This window comes from Dermochelys coriacea, chromosome 3 (assembly GCF_009764565.3).
Source record: "Dermochelys coriacea isolate rDerCor1 chromosome 3, rDerCor1.pri.v4, whole genome shotgun sequence".
NCBI lineage: Eukaryota > Metazoa > Chordata > Testudines > Dermochelyidae > Dermochelys > Dermochelys coriacea.
In genome coordinates this window covers 77743321-77766539 of record NC_050070.1, presented here as the reverse complement: position 1 = coordinate 77766539, position 23219 = coordinate 77743321, and the positions used below count along the sequence as shown (strand labels likewise).

At 42.0% G+C, this 23219-nt stretch overlaps 2 protein-coding genes across 3 annotated transcripts in view; both read left to right on the top strand.

Moving 5' to 3' along the window:
• The first annotated feature begins 1150 nt into the window (after positions 1-1150).
• On the top strand, positions 1151-22706 carry LOC122459298 (activating signal cointegrator 1 complex subunit 3-like). The gene is given in 4 exon segments (XM_043510711.1): positions 1151-1214; positions 1217-1254; positions 10306-10456; positions 22132-22706. Coding segments are annotated over 4 exon segments (501 nt in total). The 5' UTR covers positions 1151-1165; the 3' UTR covers positions 22395-22706.
• ASCC3 (activating signal cointegrator 1 complex subunit 3) overlaps positions 22582-23219 on the top strand; it is a 472978-nt gene continuing 472340 nt past the window's right edge. Inside the window, exon 1 of one of the 2 annotated variants that reach the window (XM_038393749.2) lies at positions 22582-22713. The gene's annotated coding sequence lies outside the window, so the exon portion shown is untranslated. The remainder of the gene's footprint in view (positions 22714-23219) is intronic. The other variant, XM_043510710.1, reaches the window with a different exon arrangement.

Sequence of the window (23219 nt, the reverse complement as noted above, 5' to 3'; positions counted from 1 at the left end):
CAACAGTGCAATGGTGAAGCTCTTTTACATTGCTGGAAACAGTTGAATGAACTGAAATCTGCCCAAAACTTCCTGATTGAAAATGAATTCCCAAATAGATAGTAATTGTTTGTCACTATGTTACTCACATAGATTTGCTGTAATACCTTTTGTGTTGTTAGTGATAAAGAAATAATTTATGCTCTTATCCATTACTGGTAACTTTAGTTTATGTATGGCCGGTGGGGGGGAAGCCATCCAGAGTAACCCCATCATCTTATTTTATTATGGCCCTTGTAGTTCCCATCCCTTTACTATTTTCCTTCTCCATACTACTTATTTTTGCCTGTTTGTGTATGTCAAGGAAAGGACCCTGTTTTGCTTGCTTGCATGAAGTCCCTAGCATAGTTCTCATACTCAAAAACAGCGGTTCTCAAACTGTGGGTCAGATCCACAGTCGCCAGGGCTGGCGTTAAACTTGCTGGGGCCCGGGGCCAAAGTCAGAGCCCCACTACCTGGTGCCGAAGCCCAAGGGCTTCAATCTTTGGTGGCAGGGCTCAGGTTACAGGCCCCACCTGGGACTGACGCCCTTGGGCTTTGGCTCCCCCTGCCCGGGATGGCGGGGCTCAGGCTTGTCTTCAGTCTCCTCTCGTGGGGCTGTGTAGTAATTTTGTTATCAGATGGGGGGGTCATGGTACAATGAAGTTTGAGAAACCCCTGCTCAAAAATAATGAATGTCTGTATCTACCTGTATGAAGGTAGGCTTATGTTAATATGCTATGACTGTTCTCAATGGTAGCAGATGACAGACGAGGAGTAATGGTCTCAAGTTGCAATGGGGAGGTTTAGATTGGATATTAGGAAAACTTTTTCACTAAGAGGGTGGTGAAACACTGGAATGACGTTACCTAGGGAGGTGGTAGAATCTCCTTCCTTAGAGGTTTTTAAGGTCAGGCTTGACAAAGCCCTGGCTAGGATGATTTAAACTGGGACTTGGTCCCTGCTTGAGCAGGGGGTGGACTAGATGACCTTCTGGGGTCCCTTCCACCCTGATATTCTATGATTCTATGATTCTATGTTTTAAAGTGTTAGCAAAGTTTCATTTGTTCTTTTGTTCTCTTTTAGGTTTCTTACAAGTGGAATGTGACTTGATTTCTCATCGTATGAATCACTGAATGAGTAACAGATGGCCTTACCTCGTCTTACGGGAGCTTTACGCTCCTTTTCAAATGTCACTAACAAGATGATTATAGTGAAGAATTGGGTGACTTAATGGTAAAGATACTAAGTTTTTATCTTTTTAGGTTTTTTTTTGTTTTAAATTCTAATGTATATTGTAAGAATCTATTTATTCTGTTTCCTTAAGGTAAATTGCTATTTTATTAATGGCAAGATCAGGAAGACTATTTAAGTATAGATTCCTTGTGCATTTCCTGCTTATCCCATTATGTTCATACAAGACTGAATTTACCTTGGCTTAGAGGGTTTGTGCAAGGCCCTATCTTCTGCTTTGCACTAATGGTTACCCGTGTGGGGCAGCTTGGCTGCATAGAAGGGCTTTGCAACTTCATGCAGGAGTAATAAGAGACTGCAAGCCAGACATGCCAAATCCATGGAAAAAACACAGAAATTGAGCTTGTTTTTGACTTGAGTTGCTTGTTGCTTGTTTGGCTTGTAGCTTGTTGTAGCTTGTTGCTTCTTTTTTTGATCGGCTCCTGGCAAGCAGGGGCAAGAGGGGGGAGAGAGTTGGGTGCACAGCGGGTCCACCACAGTCCAGACTTTAGCCGGGGGATCTAGTCACATAGCATGTTGGGGTTCATAGGGACTGGCTTGTTTTGGCCTTGTTCTGAAATGGGATTAGCTTGATTTTTGGCTTATTGTGAAAGTTGGGTACTTATTTACTGCTTGAAAGCTGGCAACTGTTCTGCAGGCAGAAGTCCAACAGAGTGAGGGCTATGGGCAGGTGGCAGATGTGTGTATTTGGTGCAAGGAACTCCTGGCCCTCAGAGACAGTGTACACCCTTTGGAGACGAGGGTGACTGAACTGGAGGAGCTAAGGGAGACAGAGAGGTACATAGAGGAGACTTTCTGGGACATAGTAAAACGTCTCATCCCTGATCTGACAGTCAATTAGACATGCAGAACTGCAGAGTCTCAAAGTGTGGCGATAGTGTAGGGAGGAGGGATTTAGATTTATTAGGAACTGGGGAAACCTTTGGGAAAGGGGGAGCCTGTACAGGAAGGATGGGCTCCACCTAAACCAAAATAGAACCAGATTGCTGGCACTTAAAATCAAGAAGGTTGTAGAGAAGTTTTTAAACAAAGGACTGGGGGAAAGCTGGCAGGTGCAGAGGAGGTTGGGGGAAAAACTACATGGTTTGGACAGTGACATCCCTTAGGAGAGGATCTATTAAGGGAAATTGTCTATCTCCCAGTAAGGAGGAGAGGATAGAAGATGATAAAATATGGGTGGGATCTGATGAAAAAGAGTCCCATTCAGTTATATCCTGTAATGGCAGACAGCTAAAAAATGAGAAGTTTTTGAAGTGCTTATATACAAATGCTAGGAGTCTAAATACTAAGATGGGTGAACTAGAGTGCCTCATATTAAATGAGGATATTTATATAATAGGCATCACAGAAACTTGGTTGGAATGAGGATAAGCAATGGGACACAGTAATAGCAGGATACAACATATATCTGAACGACAGAACAGGTCGTGCTGGTGGGGGAGTGACACTATATGTGAAAGAAAGCATAGAATCGAAGTAAAAATCTTAAATGAACCAAACTGTACCATAGAATCTCTATGGATAGTAATTCCATGCTCGAGTAATAAAAATATAGCTATAGGGATATACTACTGACCACCTGACCAGGATGGTGATAGTGACTGTGAAATGCTCAGGGAGATTAGAGAGGCTATAAAAAAAAAACTAATTAATAATGGGGGGATTTCAGTTATCCCTATATTGAATGGGTACATGTCACCTCATGGGTACGTGTCCATTCCCATTCCCACCTCAGGATGGCTGCAGAGATAAAGTTTCTTGGCATCTTAAATGACTACTTCTTGGTGCAGCTAGTCCTGGAACCCACCAGAGGCGAGGCCATTGTTAATTTAGTCCTAAGTGGAGCACAGGATCTGGTCCAAGAGGTGACTATAGCTGGACCGCTTGGTAAAGGTGACCATAGTATAATTAAATTTCATATCCCTGTGGTGGGAAAACACCACAGCAGCCCAATGCTGTAGCATTTAATTTCAGAAAGGGGCACTTCACAAAAATGAGGAAGTTAGATAAACAGAAATTAAAAGGTACGGTGTCAAAAGTGAAATCCCTGCAAGCTACATGGAAACTTTTTAAAGACACTGTGACAGAGGCTCAACTGAAATGTATACCCCAAATTAAAAAAATGGTAAGAGAACCAAACAAGTGCCACTGTGGTTAAACAACCAAGTAAGAGACGCAGTGAGAGGCAAAAAGGCATCCTTGAAAAAGTAGAAATTAAATCCTAGCGAGGAAAATAGAAAGGAGCACAAACTCTGGCAAATGAAGTGTAAAAATCTAATTAGGAAGGCCAAAAAAGAATTTGAAGAAAAGCTAGCCGAAGACTCAAAAGTAATAGCAAATTTGCTTAGTACAGCAGAAGCAGGAAGCCTGTTCAACTACCAGTTGCGGAGAAACTAAAGGTTTCAGAGTAGCAGCCGTGTTAGTCTGTATTCGCAAAAGAAAAGGAGTACCCGTGGCACCTTAGAGACTAACAAATTTATTAGAGCATAAGCTTTCGTGAGCTACAGCTCACTTCATCGGATGCATTTGGTGGAAAAAGCAGAGGAGAGATTTATATACACACACAGAGAAGAGAGAGAACATGAAACCATGGGTTTATCATACACACTGTAAGGAGAGTGATCACTTAAGATAAGCCATCACCAGCAGCAGGGGGGGAAAGGAGGAAAACCTTTCATGGTGACAAGCAAGGTAGGCTAATTCCAGCAGTTAACAAGAATATCAGAGGAACAGTGGGGGGTGGGTGGGAGGGAGAAATACCATGGGGAAATAGTTTTACTTTGTGTAATGACTCATCCATTCCCAGTCTCTATTCAAGCCTAAGTTAATTGTATCCAGTTTGCAAATTAATTCCAATTCAGCAGTCTCTCGTTGGAGTCTGTTTTTGAAGCTTTTTTGTTGAAGTATAGCCACTCTTAGGTCTGTGATCAAGTGACGAGAGAGATTGAAGTGTTTCTCCAACTGGTTTTTGAATGTTATAATTCTTGACGTCTGATTTGTGTCCATTCATCTTTTACGTAGAGACTGTCCAGTTTTGGCCAATGTACATGGCAGAGGGGCATTGCTGGCACATGATGGGCATATATCACATTGGTAGATGCGCAGGTGAATGAGCCTCTGATAGTGTGGCTGATGACCTCTCCAACGCATCATCAAGGATCTACAACCTATCCTGAAGGACGAGCCATCACTCTCACAGATCTTGGGCGACAGACCAGTCCTTGCTTACAGACAGCCCCCCAATCTGAAGCAAATACTCACCAGCAACCACACACCACACAACAGAACCACTACCCCAGGAACCTATCCTTGCACAAAGCCCGTTGCCAACTCTGTCCACATATCTATTCAGGGGATACCATCATAGGGCCTAATCATGTCAGCCACACTATCAGAGGCTCGTTCACCTGCGCATCTACCAATGTGATGTATGCCATCATGTGCCAGCAATGCCCCTCTGCCATGTACATTGGCCAAACTGGACAGTCTCTACGTAAAAGAATGAATGGACACAAATCAGACGTCAAGAATTATAACATTCAAAACCAGTTGGAGAACACTTCAATCTCTCTGGTCACTCGATCACAGACCTAAGAGTGGCTATACTACAACAAAAAAGCTTCAAAACAGACTCCAACGAGAGACTGCTGAATTGGAATTAATTTGCAAACGGGATACAATTAACTTAGGCTTGAATAGAGACTGGGAATGGATGAGTCATTACACACAGTAAAACTATTTCCCCATGAAGAAAAGGAGTACTTGTGGCACCTTAGAGACTAACAATTTATTAGAGCATAAACTTGCATCCGATGAAGTGAGCTGTAGCTCACGAAAGCTTATGCTCTAATAAATTTGTTAGTCTCTAAGGTGCCACAAATACTCCTTTTCTTTTTGCGAATACAGACTAACACGGCTGCTACTCTAAAACCTGTTGTTTCCCCATGGTATTTCTCCCGCCCCCCCCCCCCCCCACTGTTCCTACTGATATTCTTGTTAACTTGCTGGAGTTAGCCTACCTTGCTTGTCACATGAAAGGTTTTCCTCCTTTCCCCCCCTGCTGCTGGTGATGGCTTATCTTAAGTGATCACGTCTCCTTACAGTGTGTATGATAAACCCATTGTTTTCATGTTCTCTGTGTGTGTGTGTGTGTGTGTGTGTGTGTATATATATAAATCTCTCCTCTGCTTTTCCACCAAATGCATCCGATGAAGTGAGCTGTAGCTCACGAAAGCTTATGCTCTAATAAATTTGTTAGTCCTCTAAGGTGCCACGGGTACTCCTTTTCTTTTGGAGAAACTAAATGCACTCTTTGCATTGGTCTTCAGGACTGAGGATGAGGGAGATTCCCAAAACTGAGCCATTTTTCTTAGGTGACAAATCTGAGGGACTGTCCCAGATTGAGGTGTCATTAGAGGAGGTTTTGGAACAAATTGATAAATTAAACAGTAATAAGTCCCAGGGCCATAGTAGTATTGACCTAAGAGTTCTGAAGGAACTCAAATGTGAAATTGCAGAACTACTAACTGTAGTTTGTAACCTATCATTTAAATCTGCTTCTGTACCAAATGACTGGAGGATAGCTAACGTGACACCCATTTTTGCTCCAGAGGTGATCCTGTCAATTACAGGCCGGTAAACCTGACTTCTGGTACCGGACAAACTGGTTGAAAACTATAGTAAAGAACAGAATTGTCAGACACTTAGATGAACATAATTTGTTGGGGAAGAGTGAACATGGTTTTTGTAAAGGGAAATCATGCCTCACCAGTCTACTAGAATTCTTTGAGGAGGTCGACAAGAGGGATACAGGGGATATGGTGTACTTAGATTTTAGGAAAGCCTTTAACAAGTTCCCTCACCAAAGGCTCTTAAACAAAGTAAGTGTCAAGGGATACGAGGGAAGGTCTGTCATGGATTGATAACTGGTTTAAAGATAGGAAACCAAGCATAGGAATAAAGGATCAGTTTTCAGAATGGAGAGAAGTTAAATAGTGGTTTCTCCCAGTGGTCTGAACTGGGGAGCTCAGTCCTATTCCCATATCATAAATGATCTGGAAAAAGGGGTAAACAGGGATGGTGGCAAAATTTGCAGATACAGAACTACTCAAGATAGTTAGTCCACAAGCAGACGGCAAAGAGCTACAAAGGGATCTCACAAAACTGGGTGACTAGGCAACAAATGGGCAGATGAAATTCAATGTTGACAAATGCAAAGTAATGCACATTGGAAAACATAATCCCAACTATACATATATAATGGGGAGTCCTAAATTAGCTGTACCACTCGAGAGAGATCTTGGAGTCATTGTGGATAGTTTCTCGTGGAAACATACACTCAATGTGCAGTAGCAGTCAAAGTTAACAATGTTGGAAATCATTAAGAAGGGGTAGATAATAAGCCAGAAATATCATTTTCCCTCTACATAAATCCATGATACGCCCACATCTTGAATACTATGTGCAGATGTGGTCGCCACATCTCAAAAAAGATGTATTGAAATTTGAAAAGTTTCAGAAAAGGATAAGAAAATGATGAGTATGGAACAAGCTACCGTATAAGGGAGATTAATAAACTTTTCAGCTTGGAAAGAGATGACTAAGCACGGATATGATAGAGCTCTATAAAATCATGACTGGTGTGTGAGAAAGTAAGTAAGGAAGTGTTGTTGGGAAAATTGGGACTAAAGAAAGACATTGATTTGCTCATAATAATGACCTGGTTCGAAATTATTTTGAAAAGCCTCTAACACCTCCAGGCTTTGGAGCAGGCACTTGATGTTTGGAAGGGATGGTTATGGTGTCAGGGATTTGCCTTTCTACTGTTCTTGTGAAATTTGTCCACATTTGTCCAAGTTATGGGCCTTCAAAAAAATCTTGATTTGCACATGCTGTAGAGTTCAGCAACTATATTCTCAAAGATTACATCTGCACTGAGCATGTTCTAGGGTGGGGCTGTGGGAGCTGAGCAAGGCTTTCCTTGGAATTGCTTCTCTGGGCTGTTGTGGGGCTAATCAAAGGGACTAGAGGGTAGAGGCAAGACAGTTTGGATGAGAAGCTGGGTGTGTGAGAGAAGTAGGGGACTGGGTGCAAGGAGCAAGTGGTTGGCGAAGGAATGAGGTCAGCTGAGGAGCCTGGGGTTGGGGGACTGGGACTGGATGGGGTAAGGAGAAGACGGACTGGGAGAGGAACCAGCTTGTGGAGTGGACTTGACTGACTGGATAAGGAGCTTGTTGTGGAGATGTGACAATGAACTTAGTGTGGAGAATGGGACTGGGAGGAGAGCTTGTGGTGTATATATGTGTGGGGACAGGGGTAGAGGCTGATGTCTGGAAGATGGATGAGGGTGCAGTGGGAAGATGATCAGACAAGAAGCCTTATTTTGGTCCTGTAACAGGGTAGCTTGCCCCTTTATGAACAGGGCTGGCTGGCCCCAAGCCTCTGGCCCTTAATTGAATGCTATAAGAAGTGAATAAGTGTTCCTTTTATAAAGAACCTGTCCTCATTAAGGAGAGGTGAACAGGAAGCAGGGGCAATGGAATGGTTTTTGGGAGAGGCTTCCAGAGTCCCCTAGGAGGGGAGGCAATGGGAACCTGCTGGCCAAAAGAGGCTCTAGGGAGAAAGCCCTGGAAGGTCGTGCTTGGTTAAAACATCAAGTAAGGACTCTGCAGAGCCTGGGAGTATTGGCAAAGAATGTGCAGAAGAGGTGCCCAGAAAGGGGGGCAAATTTGTTTTCTGTGTTTAGTAAGAACTTGCTCTGAACATTATTGAAGGTCAGCATGGTAGAGGAGCCTTGGTGTTGGCAGAGAGCGTACATTTCTGAGTCTGCTGGACATTGACAGCTTGAACTCTGAGGAGTTTATCTTTGGACTTGGAATATTTTGTGTGTTAATGAGCTCAAACAAAGGTGTTACTGAAACAGACTTTGTGAAGTCCCTATTCAAGATTCAGAAGAGGGGGAAAACTGAGGCAGAGCACTGCAACACCAGGTCTCGCTGCGAGAGGGTGTTCCAGGCAGTGAATCTTGTAACAAGCCCATTTGTGTATTATGATCTAGTCTTTACTTCTATGGTCACATAATCCTCCCCCTGCCCTCCCAAGACCCTTGCCTCATTTAATGCACAGGATGGGTCTGCTCTGGGGGTGAATCAGGGTTGTAATGAAAGAGGCAGTTGTAGGACCCTGCGTCATTGGTTGCAGAAGTTGGAAGATGTGTAGCAAATGAGGCAGGGAATTGCAGGAAGAGAAGGGATGGTCTCATGGTTAAGACAATTGAATGCTTCCCTGGAAAATTAGAATCCATCCCTACCTCTTACTGAATTCTTATATGAAGCTAGGCAAGTCACTTAAGTCAAACTTTTCACAAGTGGTCACTGTGTGTTTTCTTCACTTTCTGGTTGCCAAATGTGAGATTCCAAGGATCTGATTTGTGGAAGTGTAGAGCACTTACAGGTGCAACTGAAGTCAAAAGCAGCTGTGATTTGATTATATAAAATGCTTTATTATGCTAAGTACTCAGAAAAATCAGGTTCCAGGCATCTCAAATTGGAGACACAAAACTAGTAGAAACTTTAGACCTTAATCTGACTGTGCCTCAGTCACCCATCTGTAAAATGGGGATAGTAATAGTCCTTCTCATCACAAGGATACTGAGAAAATAAATTCAATAATACTGTGAAGAACTCACATACTATAGTGATGAGCACTATAGAAGAGCTTATCTGTCTTCTGAGCAGAGTTTGAATAATGTGCATTAAATAAGGTTTTGGCACCACATATTGAATAAAGAGAATTAAAAATAAAAAGCAAAAAAAAAAAAAAGGCAGCTCATTAGGTGAGCACCATCCATCCTGGGCACTGAATGAGGAAAGTTCCTGTGGGAAATAAATAGTCTTTAATTACATGATCACATACTATCACAATATATGTGCACAAGGAGGCCAAATTAAGGTTGCACAAGCAATCTTAGTTTGGGACTTCCAAACTTTATGAATGCTTGACTTTGCAACCGTAATGTTCTCTTAACATAGCTTTTTAATACAAAATATTAGTGAATGATGTAGAGAGGCTAATATGGTGTTGCTCTTCATTTTCTCATTGTGTGTGTGTGAGGGAGCGGGTTCAGACCCAGTGTTGGTGGCTGGATAGTAGGAACAACACAGCCAGTTTCTGACATGAGGCTGTTTGGGTTTAGAACAGGTAAGTATCACAGGAAGGGAAAGGACTGAACTGATCACTAATATTTACAGCTTTGGGCCATTTCAATGGGAATATGTACCACGGGGAAAGTGGATACATTAGGTTGCTTCATATATGCAGTAAAGAATTGCATCCGCACTAACTGGAAAAATAGTTATAAGAATATAGGAAGAACAGCTAGTATTTATATTCAGAATCCCATCTCATCTCTTAAAATGTCAGATAAAACCTTTGTATACAACATATAATTAATCTTTGGAATTGACTGAACTTGGATATTTGAGACAAATAATGTTAAGATTTTAAAGCTTAGAACACTCTACTGGTATGAAGAAGTCTAAAAACTGCGGTAACAATATGGCCGTTGATCCTTCTGCTTCAAGGTATAAATTGCTGGGGTCAGTAAGGAATTTCCCTTTACGGTATGAAATTGCATGGGGTCATGGGAATTATTTCATGCCCTCCTGAAGCATTCGGCTTTGGTTATGTTAGAAATACAATAGATGAACAGCGGTCTGGTTAGGTGTGCGTGTTCTTATGCCTATCATCCTCTTAAAAAGCTTGGGGCTTTTTGGGAACATCTTACTATTCCCCTTTTGTCTGTTCTTTTTAAAAAAATATGGTGCATCAGTGTGACTGCTTAATATGTGAAGCATCCCATACTCCAGTAAGTACATCTTCAAAAATAAAAGTATAATTCTTGTAGGGAAACAGTTTAAAAAATGGACGGGCTCCGCAGCTCCAATTAGCTTTTGTTTTTATGAACTGCATGTTAATTCTAAACAAAATGCACATTTCTAACATTTATTTTCTCTGATTAATCTATTCTTTCAGAATAAAAGGTCAAAATTACATAAACAGTTAATGAGCTCTGAGCTTACATGGAAGAAGATAGTAAAATTTGTTGAAGACAGTTTGGACAAGAAAGAACAGCTGTCTGTATCTGGAGATTTAAGAACTATATTACAGGCTGCAAAACAAATAGGTAAGTCTTAATTTGTTAGTAATCTAATATCAGCCTGAAAACCAAATTTTAAATTGATACATGTATTGTACTCTTTAGTTCTTCCCTCAGATAAACCCTGGAAACTAAAGCCAATCTCAGTTACACATGCTTATCTAAGGTTGGAATTTGGGCCTCAGGATGTCTTTTAAATTTGATTTAATTTTCTGTTTTCTGGAATCGTTGCTTCTCATATTGTTAGAGTGCTATCTCTTACTTCTCTTTAATCAACCTCCAATAATTAAAAGTTGCTACAGTTACTTTTGGCATATCAACAAGTGGAGAAGAGAACAAGTCTGGTATCTACTTCAGTGCAGAAATAGCTGTAATATTAGAGAATGGATTTTTTAAAAACTTTCATTCTGAAACTAGGCACTTAGGAAACAAGAGGCAGAGAAGAAGCCTCTAGCCTCTCCAACCCTTTTACCGGTATAGGGGACGGAATGGAGTTACTGTTGTTTTTGTTGTTTTTTTAAAAAGGGTTTGGGGTGGGAGAGGAATTTCCCAGTCTGTCAAAATGAAAATGTTTCAAAAATTTTGAATATTTTTCAATAAACAAAACTTTGTGAAACAAAATATGTGGGGAAAATTTGTTTTCAACAAAACCTATTTTTTTAAAAAAATCTTTTTGTTGACAAATTTCAATTAGCATTATTAGTGGGGTTGAGCCCCCTTAGCTCCTAGTCACAACTTGTCAGCACAAGGGTCAAGGAGATGTTTTGTAGGTAGGGGGTGTCTTCATTCATAGTTGATGCATGGCTAAGGATTATCTCCCTGCGTTTGATGGGGGTAAGCTTAAATTTTCGTGTATTCTTTCCTGGTTACTGTTTCAGAAATCTCAAACAGCAGCCACAGGGTAAATATGACTGGTGAGGATTAAGCTACGTAAATCTGTTATGTGTAAATATGGCAGCCCATCACCTTGGTAGTCCTATGGGGTCCAAGACATACATCCTTGCACGTCACTGCCTGTATGACATCTGCAGAAAGAAACTGCTTTTCTGTGGTTTGAGACATTTTGCTCCAAAGAAAAAAACTCTTGGCCAGGCTGACATACAAAGTGACTTTTCTGTCTGGGAAGCAGTGTCGGTTTTTGCCAGTATCCTCTCTGAGTCCAACTATACTGGGCTATTTACTTTATCAGAAATTGATGCCAGGTGTCAGTGGCATAGCGAGGATGGGACACACGGGTCGGCCCCGACTTGGGGTGGTCAGGCTATGGTGGGGATAGGACTGATCAGGGCCACCTTTCCCTCCTCCAGCCGGCCCTGTGGGGGGAGGAATGACACTCTGGGCAGGGCCCCCAGGAAACTGGGGGGACCTGTAAAAATGTGCTCCCTGTGCCTCCACCCACTCTGCCCCCCAGCCTGGTGCTTAGGGCTTGCTCTGCTTCACTTGCCTGGTGCTCCCGCTGGGTAATGGGGCTTGCCCTGCTCCGCCTGCCTGGTGCACCAGTGGGAGAGTGGGGGGTGGGGCCTTGCAAGCCCCTGCTCTCTGATAGGAGCGCTTGGCAGGCAGTGGGAGCAAAGCAAGCCCCCATGCCCCGCTCCGTGGCTGGAGCACTGGAGCGGGGCAAGCCCCCCGCCACGACCCCGCTCCCCAACTGGAGCACTGGGTCAGAGGAGCGGGGCCGGAGCAGAGCTGGGGCTGCGGGGTGGGTCTGAAAGCTAAGTGAGTGGGCTGCAGGTATACTTGTATTAAGCTAAGGGACAGACTTGATTGCTTCAGAGAATCATGCTCCTGTACAAAGCCTACGCTGTTTCCTTGCCCCAGCATGATGGTGAGATTCTTCAAAGGGCTCTCACATGGTTTTCCTCCTGACCCAGGAACTTCCCTTTCTGGGACCTTAACTTAGTGTCATTTGGACTGATGGGTCTCTCCCTTTTGAGCCACTGACTACTTGTTGTATTTACTATCTATCAATGAAGACAGCCACGAGAGAGGCAATCTCATCCGCTAGGCCCTCATCCAGGTTCTCATCTTATGCCCTCCTTACATGGCCTTTCACATGGGCAGAGTCACTGTTGGGCCTCAACCTGAAGTTTCTGCCAAAGATGGTTTCTGACTTCCACATCGGTTAGTTGATTTATCTCCTGGTATTATTCTCTAAACTGCATTCCATCCTGTGTACAATGAGACTTCACATCTTGGATGTTGTGACAACATTGTCGTTTTATCTAGGATTATCCTTCTGTGGTGCTGCTGGTGGCAGCACTGCCTTCAGAGCTGAGCACCTGGCCAGCAGCAGCTGCTTTCCGGCTGCCCAACTCTAAAGGCAGCACAGAAGTAAGGGCGGCAATCATAAATGCCAACTTCTCCTGGTGCTGGTGGGTGCTCAGCCCTCCCTGACTCCACCCCTGAGTCACCTGCTTCCTGCCTCTATTGGACTCCTTCCCCAAATCCCTACCCTGGCCCCGCCTCCTCCCCTGAGCATGCCACGTTCCTGCTCCTCCCCCCTCCCTCCCAGAGCTTGTTATGCTTCGAAACAGCTGTTTCATGGTGGCTAGTGCTGGGAGGAGAAGTGGGAACATGGTGCGCTCGGGGGAGGAGGCAGAGGTGAGGTGAGCAGAGGCGGGGAGCTTGGCTGCCGGTTGGTGCAGAACACCCACCAATTTTTCCCCATGGTGCTCCAACCCCAGAGCACTCACGGAGTCGGCGCCTATGGCGTTAATACATGACCCTCCTACAATAGCCTTGCAATGCCTTTTTGGGATGGGACCCCCAATTTGCAAAATGCTGTGTCTTAAGGGCTTCATTTGTTTATATTTTGCCATTTTAAATACATATTCATGTTTTGTTACAACACCATGAAGTTTAAGATTTAACTATCTGAAACCATGAAGTTCAAGATTTTTAAAATGCTATAACTGAAATTTATTAAAATGGACTGTGAATTTGGTAGGGTACTATATATAATGACCAATTTTAACTTGCTAAAGCTTGGATACCCATAATATGGCAAAGATTTTACTAAAATTGTTGAGTCCAACAATCCTCCATATCACATTTCCATGTTTTCTGTTGTATTTCTGCTACTTTCTGACCAATCGGAAAACAAAACGTGGCTTATATTATTTCCCGTACACCATTGTTTTGCTCTACCAGCTGTCTACTGAGGTTGTTGCACATTTAACTGAATCCTTGGTATACTCTTTTGTTGAGGCACACAATGAACTGCTACCCTATTGTATCCGCCTCGTGGATCAATAATATTCAATAAGGCATTGCTTATATTGACAAATATGGGCCCATTTTAACAATATGGTCTCTTTCTTCTTTTGTCCACTTGGGGGCATACCATGCTATAACAGCACATGAGGGATTCTCCCTCAAAACGTGCATACAATTACTTAACTGTCTTTACTTCCAGATATAGGCCCTTCCTCCTTCAGACCATAACGTAAGTTTATCTTTTCCTGGGCAGCTATTTATAATCGTTATGTTCTGCTGCTTTGTTATGTTGGCTAGTTGTGCCCACATTTCTGTTTCTTGTCCAGACCGTTGACATTTTTATCCATTTAAGATTAGAGATTTTGATGCTCTCCCCTTCATCCCATGGGTTGGGAAAGATTACCCATTGGGTATTTAATGTTTTTTGTTACCCCTGATATTTGGCAGTTCAGACTGATTGACTACACTCCACTCATCATCCCTGTGGACCACTTGCATGACATTGTGATGATGTTTTTCACTTCCTTCACTTGGATACTCCTTATTGATGCTGGAGCTTTGGATTCACTCCACCATACCAGGATCCAGCAAGCGCTAAAGCCAAAAGCGTTGATCTTGGCTCTTTCCATAAACAAATACAGAAGAAACCTTTTCCTTCCTAGGGAGTATTTTTATAACAACTTTTTATTAAGACTTAATAGGAACAATAGTATTTTCCTTTTCTTTTAATATATGAACACTAATCAACTTATATACACTTGCTAAAAATTATTGTTTAAGGCATGTTTCACAGGATTTATCTGCTATGTCAATAGAATTATTGTGTTTGTTCCAATAATCGCATAACCGCTTTTTTGCATATTCATTTTTTAAACTATATCTGCTTCAATTTCTTTACTCCTATTTTTATGGTTATGGGCAAACTTATGGGAATGGTACTTTTGAGACCATTTACTCCCCATATTTCTTTTAGAACTGGGGTATAATGCATCTACAGCTCTTATTCTTGATATTCCCCTTTTGTTACAAGTCCTTTTATTCCGAGATCCCTTACTTTTTTTTTTTTTTTAATAGGGATACTAATCCCTTTTGTTCAACCATTTCCCCTTCTAATTTTGCTACTGCAATCACAAAGGTGGTTCCACAACATCCCCTCTTTTCTCAGCATTTTTCATTTGGATTACATGCACGTGGGAAATAGCTGGGGTATTATAAAACCTGGTGGTGTTCTAGTGGTTACTTTGCTGCTCTATTCTAACTCCCCAAATAGTTTTTGTCAGCTTAGCTTTTTTGGGGGGTATCTATCCCTTTTTGGAATAGGGGATTAGGTCCAGTAATCAGACCGTCTGCCTCAATTTTTCAATATTTGTTTTGTTAGTAGCCCAAATTTCCTTATGCTTTTGTGTAATCTCTAATATTTCTTTTGGCCAGTTGGGCCATTCTGTCTTTTACGCACACACGCCTGTACGCACACCCCATCTCTCTCTAGGTTCATTAGGCCAAATTGTTCTATTCCCTGTTTTGTTCCCAACCGAAAATGAATTGGAGAGCTAAATGGCACTTTGCTCTCCGCTTCGTAAAATACTTGCAGTTTCTTCACTGGTTTTGGGGGTCCATGTAGACTTTTTCCCCTAGTACTAATATTTCACCTTCCTGAGTGACATAAGTGCTCATGTGCCCAGACCTATGTTGGCGGGAGAGTTTCTCCTGCTGACCTAGCTTATGCTGCTGGTGGAAATGTTTTTTTAATGCCGAAAGGAGAGCTTTCTCCTGTCAGCATAGTGTCTTCACCAGATGCTTTGCAATGATGCAGCTGTACCAGTACAACTGTGCTGCTGTATGTATAGATGTGGCCCCAGTCACCGTTCAACATTAAACAAAATTAAACAACGTGTGGGGTTTGCTTAGTACTATTGCAAACACATCATTAAAAGTCATTTTAATCTTTTGTTAAAGATAAAGAAAGAAAAGGTAAAGCATTTGAAATGTATAGTATGAAGTAAGGTGTTCATTTTAACAACATCCCTTGTTCCCTTAACCTCTAGTTGAGGAGAGGGTGTTTTTTTTTTTTTTTTTTTTTTTTTTTTTTTTTTTTTTTTGAGGGGAAAAAGTCCCTTGTTTGACAGGTTTTAGATGGTATCAAAGATGGTAATACCTGTCCCATTGGAGGGGAAAAGAGAAGACAGTTGAGATAGGGTTTGAACTGTTAGTCTGATTCCATTTTGTCCCAGGTGGTGGTTGGGATTCATCAGTAGCCAAAAGAGGTGACTATATCAATTGAGTCAGTTTCTCTGGCACTCTGGTCAGGACACCTTTCAGGATCAGGACAATGAGGGACTGGGTTGGCAGCTATGATGATGAAGCTTGCTCCACTGGCCTCCATCTGTTTTTCCATATTTTGCCACCAAAAATCTTTCTTTAAGGACCCAAAAGGAAATGGTGGGTGGAATAGTGCATTCTTGCATTATTTTGTCTACCAGTTAGGCCTAATTTTCAGAGAATTGTTCATGACGACTCCAGGATCTCTTATTGTAAGGTAACAGCTCATTTAGACCCCATCAGTTTGTATAAACAGTTGAGATTTGTTGTCCACTGTGCATTCCTTTGCACTTATTAACATTGAATTTCATCTGTCATTTTGTTGCCCAGTCAGCCTAGTTTTGTGAGATCCCTTTCTAACTCTTCATGGTCCGCTTTAGACTTAACTATCTCGAGTAATTTGGTATCATCTGCAAACTTTTCTATCTAATTGTTTACCCCTTTTCCAGATAATTTATGAATATGTTCATCAGCACTGATCCCAGTACTGATCCATGGGGGATCCCACTATTTACCACTTTTCATTGTAAATATTGACTATTTATTCCTACTCTTTGTTTCTTATCTTTTATCAAATTACTGTTTGTTGTAAAATGGTACAATAATTTATAAACTTACTTACTTTTTCAGTTAAACTCACAATTAGAGTAAATTTGTAGGTCCAGTTATAATCCCCTCTCCCCCCCCACCACACACACACACTTTGCTTCGGCATCACAGTGGGAGAGGGGATTTAACATAGACAATTGGTCCTTAGTCTGTTTTCATTTTAGCTTTGTGGCTAAGCAGCTTTATAACCAAAAAAAGCTTTTCTTAGAAACTTGGATACTTAAATGCCCTGATGTGTGACTTGAAACAGTCGGATTCCCATTTCCAGTGGACTGATTTCATCTGAACTCTGTCCATCTCACCTGCTTCTGTGGACAGCCTCCCAGACTGAAGAAATGCAAACTACAGACTCAAACCTGTAAAGGCAATAGCCTTTTTAAGCACCAATGAAAACTCATAGCTTTTGTTTCCCATTCTCATGCAATAAAATCAGTTATGGTGGATCAGTTGGTTGAAATAGCTCCCTTTTCTTGATTAGACTAGGCTCAGAACGGTGCCTCCCGCGTCCTCTAATAACCATTAACTGGCTGCTCTTGATGAGAAAATGTTGGCTAAACATCCTTCTGAATCCAAATTTCATTTAGGAGAAGGGAGTGAGATGACCTGTAAGTGAGCTGAGCCTAGAATTTTGTTTCCCCTGATGTGCTCTCATTAGCATAGGTAGAATGACTAGAGAGATGGCCTAGTGCTCATCCATAATGTCCTTGCAAAACCCTTCATTACGTTCTTATATGGGTCAAGGAAGCCTAACATAGCAGAGCAAAATGATACCCCTTCACCATTTATCTTTTAGCCAGGCCCCACAAGGTTTGTTCTCTACCAGGGATCGGCAACCTTTGGTACGCGGCCCATCAGGGAAATCCGCTGGTGGGCTGGGACGGCTTATTTATTCTGCAGGGTCTGCAGGTTCATCTGATCTCAGCTCCCATTGGCTGTGGTTCGCTGTTCCAGGCCAGTGGGGGCTGTGGAAAGTGGCGCGGGTCAAGGGATGTGCTGGCCGCTGCTTCCCACAGCTCCCATTGGCCTGTAATGGTGACCGCGGCCAGTGGGAGCTGCAATCAGGCAAACCTGCAGACGCTGCAGGTAAACAAATCATCCCAGCCTGCCAGCAGATTTCCCTGATGGGCTGCGTGCCAAAGGTTGCCAATCCCTGCTCTAGACAAACGAGGAATCAGTGGCTTAGCAACACTAAGTTAGGCCTTGTCTACGCTACGAATTAGGTTGATTTTATAGAAGTAGATTTTTAGAAACCGATTTTATACAGTCAATTGTATATGTCCACGCTAAGTGCATTAAGTCAGCAGAGTGCGTCCTTGTTCCCGTGCTAGCATTGACTTACGGAGCGATGCACGGGTAGGTAGCTATCCCACGGTTCCTGCAGGCTCTGCTGCCCATTGAAATTCGGGTTAAGCTCCCAATGCCTGATGGGGCAAAAAATATTGTTGCGGGTGGTTTTGGGTACATGTCATCGGACCCCTCCCTGGTCCATGAAAGCGACGAGGGACAATCGTTTCGCGCCTTTTTTCCTGGGTTACCCGTGCGGATGCCATACCAGGGCAAGCATGGAGCCTGCTCAGCTCACAGTCACCATATGTCTCCTGGGTGCTGCTGGCAGACGCGGCACTGCATTGCTACACAGCAGCAGCTCCTTGCTTTCACGGCAGACGGTGCAATAGGACTGATAGCTGTCGTACTTCTCCTGGGTGCTCCTGGCAGACCTCGGTGAGGTCGATCGGAGCGCCTGGACAGACATGGCTATCTTCCTCTTAGAGCACCGAATGGGAGCCAGAGGTCATTCTCTTCTCTAAGTTTCGTCTCACTGAGATTCAGTCCTGCCGGGAATATCATGCGAGCTGGAGGCTTCTGCCTCAGGCTGCTCTCCAGCTGGGAGCACCGTGTGGTCGCGACTACCCCTTGCTCCCATGGCTCATGAAGCCTGGACAGTAGTAAGGAGCATTTCAACTATAAGCTGAGCAAGTGCAGAATGGTGTAGAATGTGCCTTTGGATATTTAAAAGCTTGCTGGCGCTGTTTGCTGACTAGGTCAGACCTCAGCGCAACCAACATTCCCATTGTTATTGCTGTTTGCTGTGTGCTCCATAACATCTGTGAGAGTAGGGGGAGATGTTTATGGCAGGGTGGGAGGTTGAGGCAAATCGCCTGGCATCCAATTTTGAGCAGCCAGACACCAGGGCGGTTTGACGAGCACAGCAAGGTGCGCTGTGCATCAGAGAGGCTTTGAAAACCAGTTTCATGACTGGCAAGGCTTCGGTGTGACAGTTGTGTGTGTCTCTCCTTGATGCAAACCCACCCTCTTTGTTGATTTTAATTCCCTGTAAGCCACCACCCTCCCCGCTTCGAAATAAAGTAACTATTGTTTTGAAACCATGCATTTTTCTGTATTAATTAAAAAAATATATATATAATGACAAGGTAGTCCGGGTGGGATGGGGGAGGAGGGAAGGACAAAGCCACATTGCTTATTGTAGCCACATTAAAAAATCAAACTTTCTGAATGACAGCCTTCTGTTGCTTGGGCCATCCTCTGGCATGGAGTGGCTGGGTGCCTGGAGCCTCCTCACCTCCCCCACTTCCTCCCCCCCACGTTTCTGTGGATGCAGTGGGGTTCTGTGCTCTTCCTGGCTTTCCCTGCAGCTCCAACAGATGCTCATCATGTCCAGTTGCTCCCCTAACAGACGCTTCATCATGTCCACTTGCTCCCATTAGCCTCAGCATCGTGGCCTGCCTCCACTCTTCACGCTCACTTAATTCTTTCCTAGCCTCTGCCAGTTAATGTCTAAATGCATTAAGCTGTGCCCTGTCAGTGCGGGAGGGACTGCATGAGCTCGGAAAACATGTCATCGTGAATGCAATTTTTTTTTTGCCTTCTAATCTGTGATAACCTCAGGGACGGAGATGATGGGGGAGCGTAAAAACATTCTCTGCTCTACAATTCTGGGGGACTGCATGGTCACCTGTGCTGCTGAGTTCACCACGCTGACCAAACAGGAAAAGAAATTCAAAAGTTCCTGGGGCTTTTCCTGTGTACCCGGCTAGTGCATCAGAGTTCTAAGTACTGTCCAGAGTGGTCACAATGGAGCACTCTGGGATAGCTCCTGGAGGCCAATACTGTTGATTTATACTACCCCAAATTTGACCCACAAGGTCGATTTTAGCACTACTCCCCTATTTGGGGAGGAGTACAGAAGTCGATTTTAAGAGCCATTTTGGTCGATTGGAATGGGTTGGTTGTGTGGACGCTGTCATTTTTTAAATCGACCTAACGCAGCTAAATTTGACCTAACCCCACAGTGTAGACCAGGCCTTAGATTAAATAAATCAGAAACATGTTCCCCAATTTTTTCAACATAAATAATGAGTACTGGAACTTGTTAATCTAGCCATCTTACTGAATTAAATTTACCTTATTAAACAACAAGAATGATTTAAATAACTTTTTAAATTACTTTGAAATTACTTTGAACATTAGTCATCTTGCTTGTTTTGAATATTCATTACTCAGTTGTGGCCTGATTTTCCAAAGGCGCTGAGTAGCATTGACTTCAAGGTTTCTTAGCATCTTCTAAAACTACTCCATTAAATCCTTGTGCAGAAAATAAATTTATTTGTAATTACTTTCTTCGTTTATATATGATGAAGAATATTTTAAATCCTGGCTATTCAGCTCTATGTACACTATAACAATTTCTTTGTGTGAACAGGTGGTGACATCACGGAACTAGTTACCTAGTCTTCATCATCCCAGTTCTTGAGGTTTTTTGTCTTCATGTCCAGTGCTTTTCTGAGGAGGAAGTGAAGTTAAAATTGATATACTCAGATCTCAGAAGTATATGATTGAAATCTGTTGGAATTCCTAAGGATATTTTTTCAATATTTTGGTGCTGACTAAATTAGCTCAGCTTCCATGGCTTAGAGAGCAAGGAGAGATCTAGCTTATTCTATCCTAGATATAGAGAGAAGTTCAGGCTGGCCTGCGACTGTGCTTTAAACTCAACACCAGTGTCTTCAGTCAGGCACAGGTGCTATCACTTTTAGTTAGCCAATATCAGCAATTCAGAGTTGTCTTAGAAATATTTAGTCAGAACTAACTCGCACTGTGACTGAAAGCATTATTTGTTTCTATTGGGATACAAAGAAGTAATTGCTCTATAGCCTATGAACTAAAAACACCTGAAACTTTTCAAAGATGTAGAGTAGCATCATATTCTTGGTGACTTTAAGGAATATGATTTGTACTTAAGCATGAATATTTGAGGTGGTGTTTGTGGATGGATTTTTTTTGTCATTGGATTCCTAGGATATCTGTGTCTAGTAATGAAATACTTTAAAAAGGATAAAGTAACCAGGGAGCAGCTACATTAGAAACTATGTCATTAAATTCATTGTTTGCCCTTTTGCTTCCCAAAGCGCCTGATATTAAAGCTAATTTAGTACAAAAAAGATTTTTTGGGTTTCTCTTTATTTTTGTTTTTATCCCAGAACAGCTGTAAGCAAATAAACAAAACTTAGGGGTATACAGTGTCTGTCAAAATTACAAATTCATAATTTCACTATAAATGAGTATATTTATGTAGTACTTGTAAAAAGAGACAAATCAAGAACAGACAAATGAAATCATCATCATCAGAACCAGCAACAACTAAGTTAAAGGTTCTCTTGGTATTTGGTTCCCAAGAAGCTCTTCTTGACTCTGATTTATAAATATAATAGTAAAATTAATATTCTTTATGCTTTTGTTGATTTGAGCACACTGTACATTTCTGTTTCTGTCCATAGAAAAAATATCTGTATCCAGCATTAACTGATGCAGATAAACATGTTGTTGCATTAGTTCTAAAATTAGAATGTATGTATGTATGTATGTATTGTACAGTATGCACTATATTCCTAATGGTTGAATCGAGCTAGGGTAGCAGAGAAGAGCTTGTCTTTGTCTTGTGTTGTAAAGTAAATTAGAACATTCAGTCAGGTTACTTGATTTACATTTTCAACACTTTCTCCAATTTTTAAAAAATGTTGGTTTGTACAAAATATTGATGGTGTGAAATAAGTTTATTTTTTTAAGTTCATATAAGACAGTGGTTCTCAAATTAGGGCCGCCGCTTTTTAAGGGAAAGCCCATGGTGGGCTGGATCGGTTTAGTTTACCTGCCGCGTCCACAAGTTCGGCCGATAGCGGCTCCCACTGGCCACTGTTTGCTGCCGCAGGCCAATGAGGGCTTTTCCTGAACAAGCAACGGCCCTAGTTTGAGAACCACTGATATAGGGTAACAAAGTGATAGAAATCCTTAATAAATAAAAGTACAACTAAAAGAGTAAAAGCTAGATGCTTTATTATTACAACACCTTTGTACCTGTAAAATCCTGCAACAACTTATTCTTATTGTTTTATTCTTAGATTAAAGATTCATGTCACTCTGATTGCTCATGTGGCATTATTTGGAGCAACAATTGAATATAGTTATGTGATAGACAGTAAAAGAGAATTATTGTAGTTGTTAGAATGTAGGTAGTGAAGTTTCTTTTGTTTTGTGCACAGTAGGAACTGAAAATGGACAAGAGGCAATTGAAAGTGGAGCTGCTTTTCTCTTTAAGACGTTTCACATGAAGGAATGCGTTGGTCATGAAGAAACAAAGGCAATCAAGCAGATGTTTGGGCCCTTTCCATCGTCGTCTGCTACTGCCGCTTGTAGTGCCACATGCCGATTGCTTCTTTCTTCACTGAAGAGCAGCTTACTGCACGTATACAGATTGCCGAAGAGCAAAATGGTGATAACAAAGTATTCTTTGGTAAAAATATAGTATTTTCATTTGACATGCATGACCTGGATCACTCTGAAGAACTGCCAATAAATGGTGAGGCTGCTTGAACAGAAAACTATAAGCTTAGATTACAACAAATTTCTGAATAACCATTTGGAACACTTCCAGAATTGCTACGGCGCTAACTCTGATCTCAAGTCCATTGGAAAAGTGGATGATTCTTTCTGTGGTGTGAGGTTGGGAAGTTTTTAAATGAATCACTAAAAGGAACCCCTGGAGAACCAACAACAGATGATCTCTGCTGCACTTGTATGAGCTGCTTGCATCTAGTAAAAGTGGTGACGAACTTCAGAATGAGGTACAGTAGATATATTCATAATACTGTAATAGAATTATTTAAATGTGACAGATATCAAACTTTCCTTTTTTACTCGTTATTTCAAGTTTTCCACATACAAAAAAAGATGTCCACTTGGCATTAACAGGCTAGAGACAAGTTTCTTCTTGAAGGTAAAAGGCAGTGACTATTCTGGTAGCTTTTAAGATTTGGCATATTGCTAAAGCTATAGTTGCAGCTGTCATGGCGAAAAAGCTGAGTTGAGTGGATATCAATGTTTTTGTCTTTGTGTTAATAAAATGAAATCACAATATCATAAATCACTATACATGAGTCTGTATAATGGTTTAAGATATGCAGTGCACTGGGGCAGAGGAAAGCACTGTATAAATGTTTTTTCTGTTTATATAGGGAGACAGGTTTTTTTGGTCACTGTTGTATTGACTTAGATGAAAATAATGGGCAAATGGCATTACATAACACAATGTCCCATGTTAAAACCGTATTCAGGTCCTGTGATTTGGTGT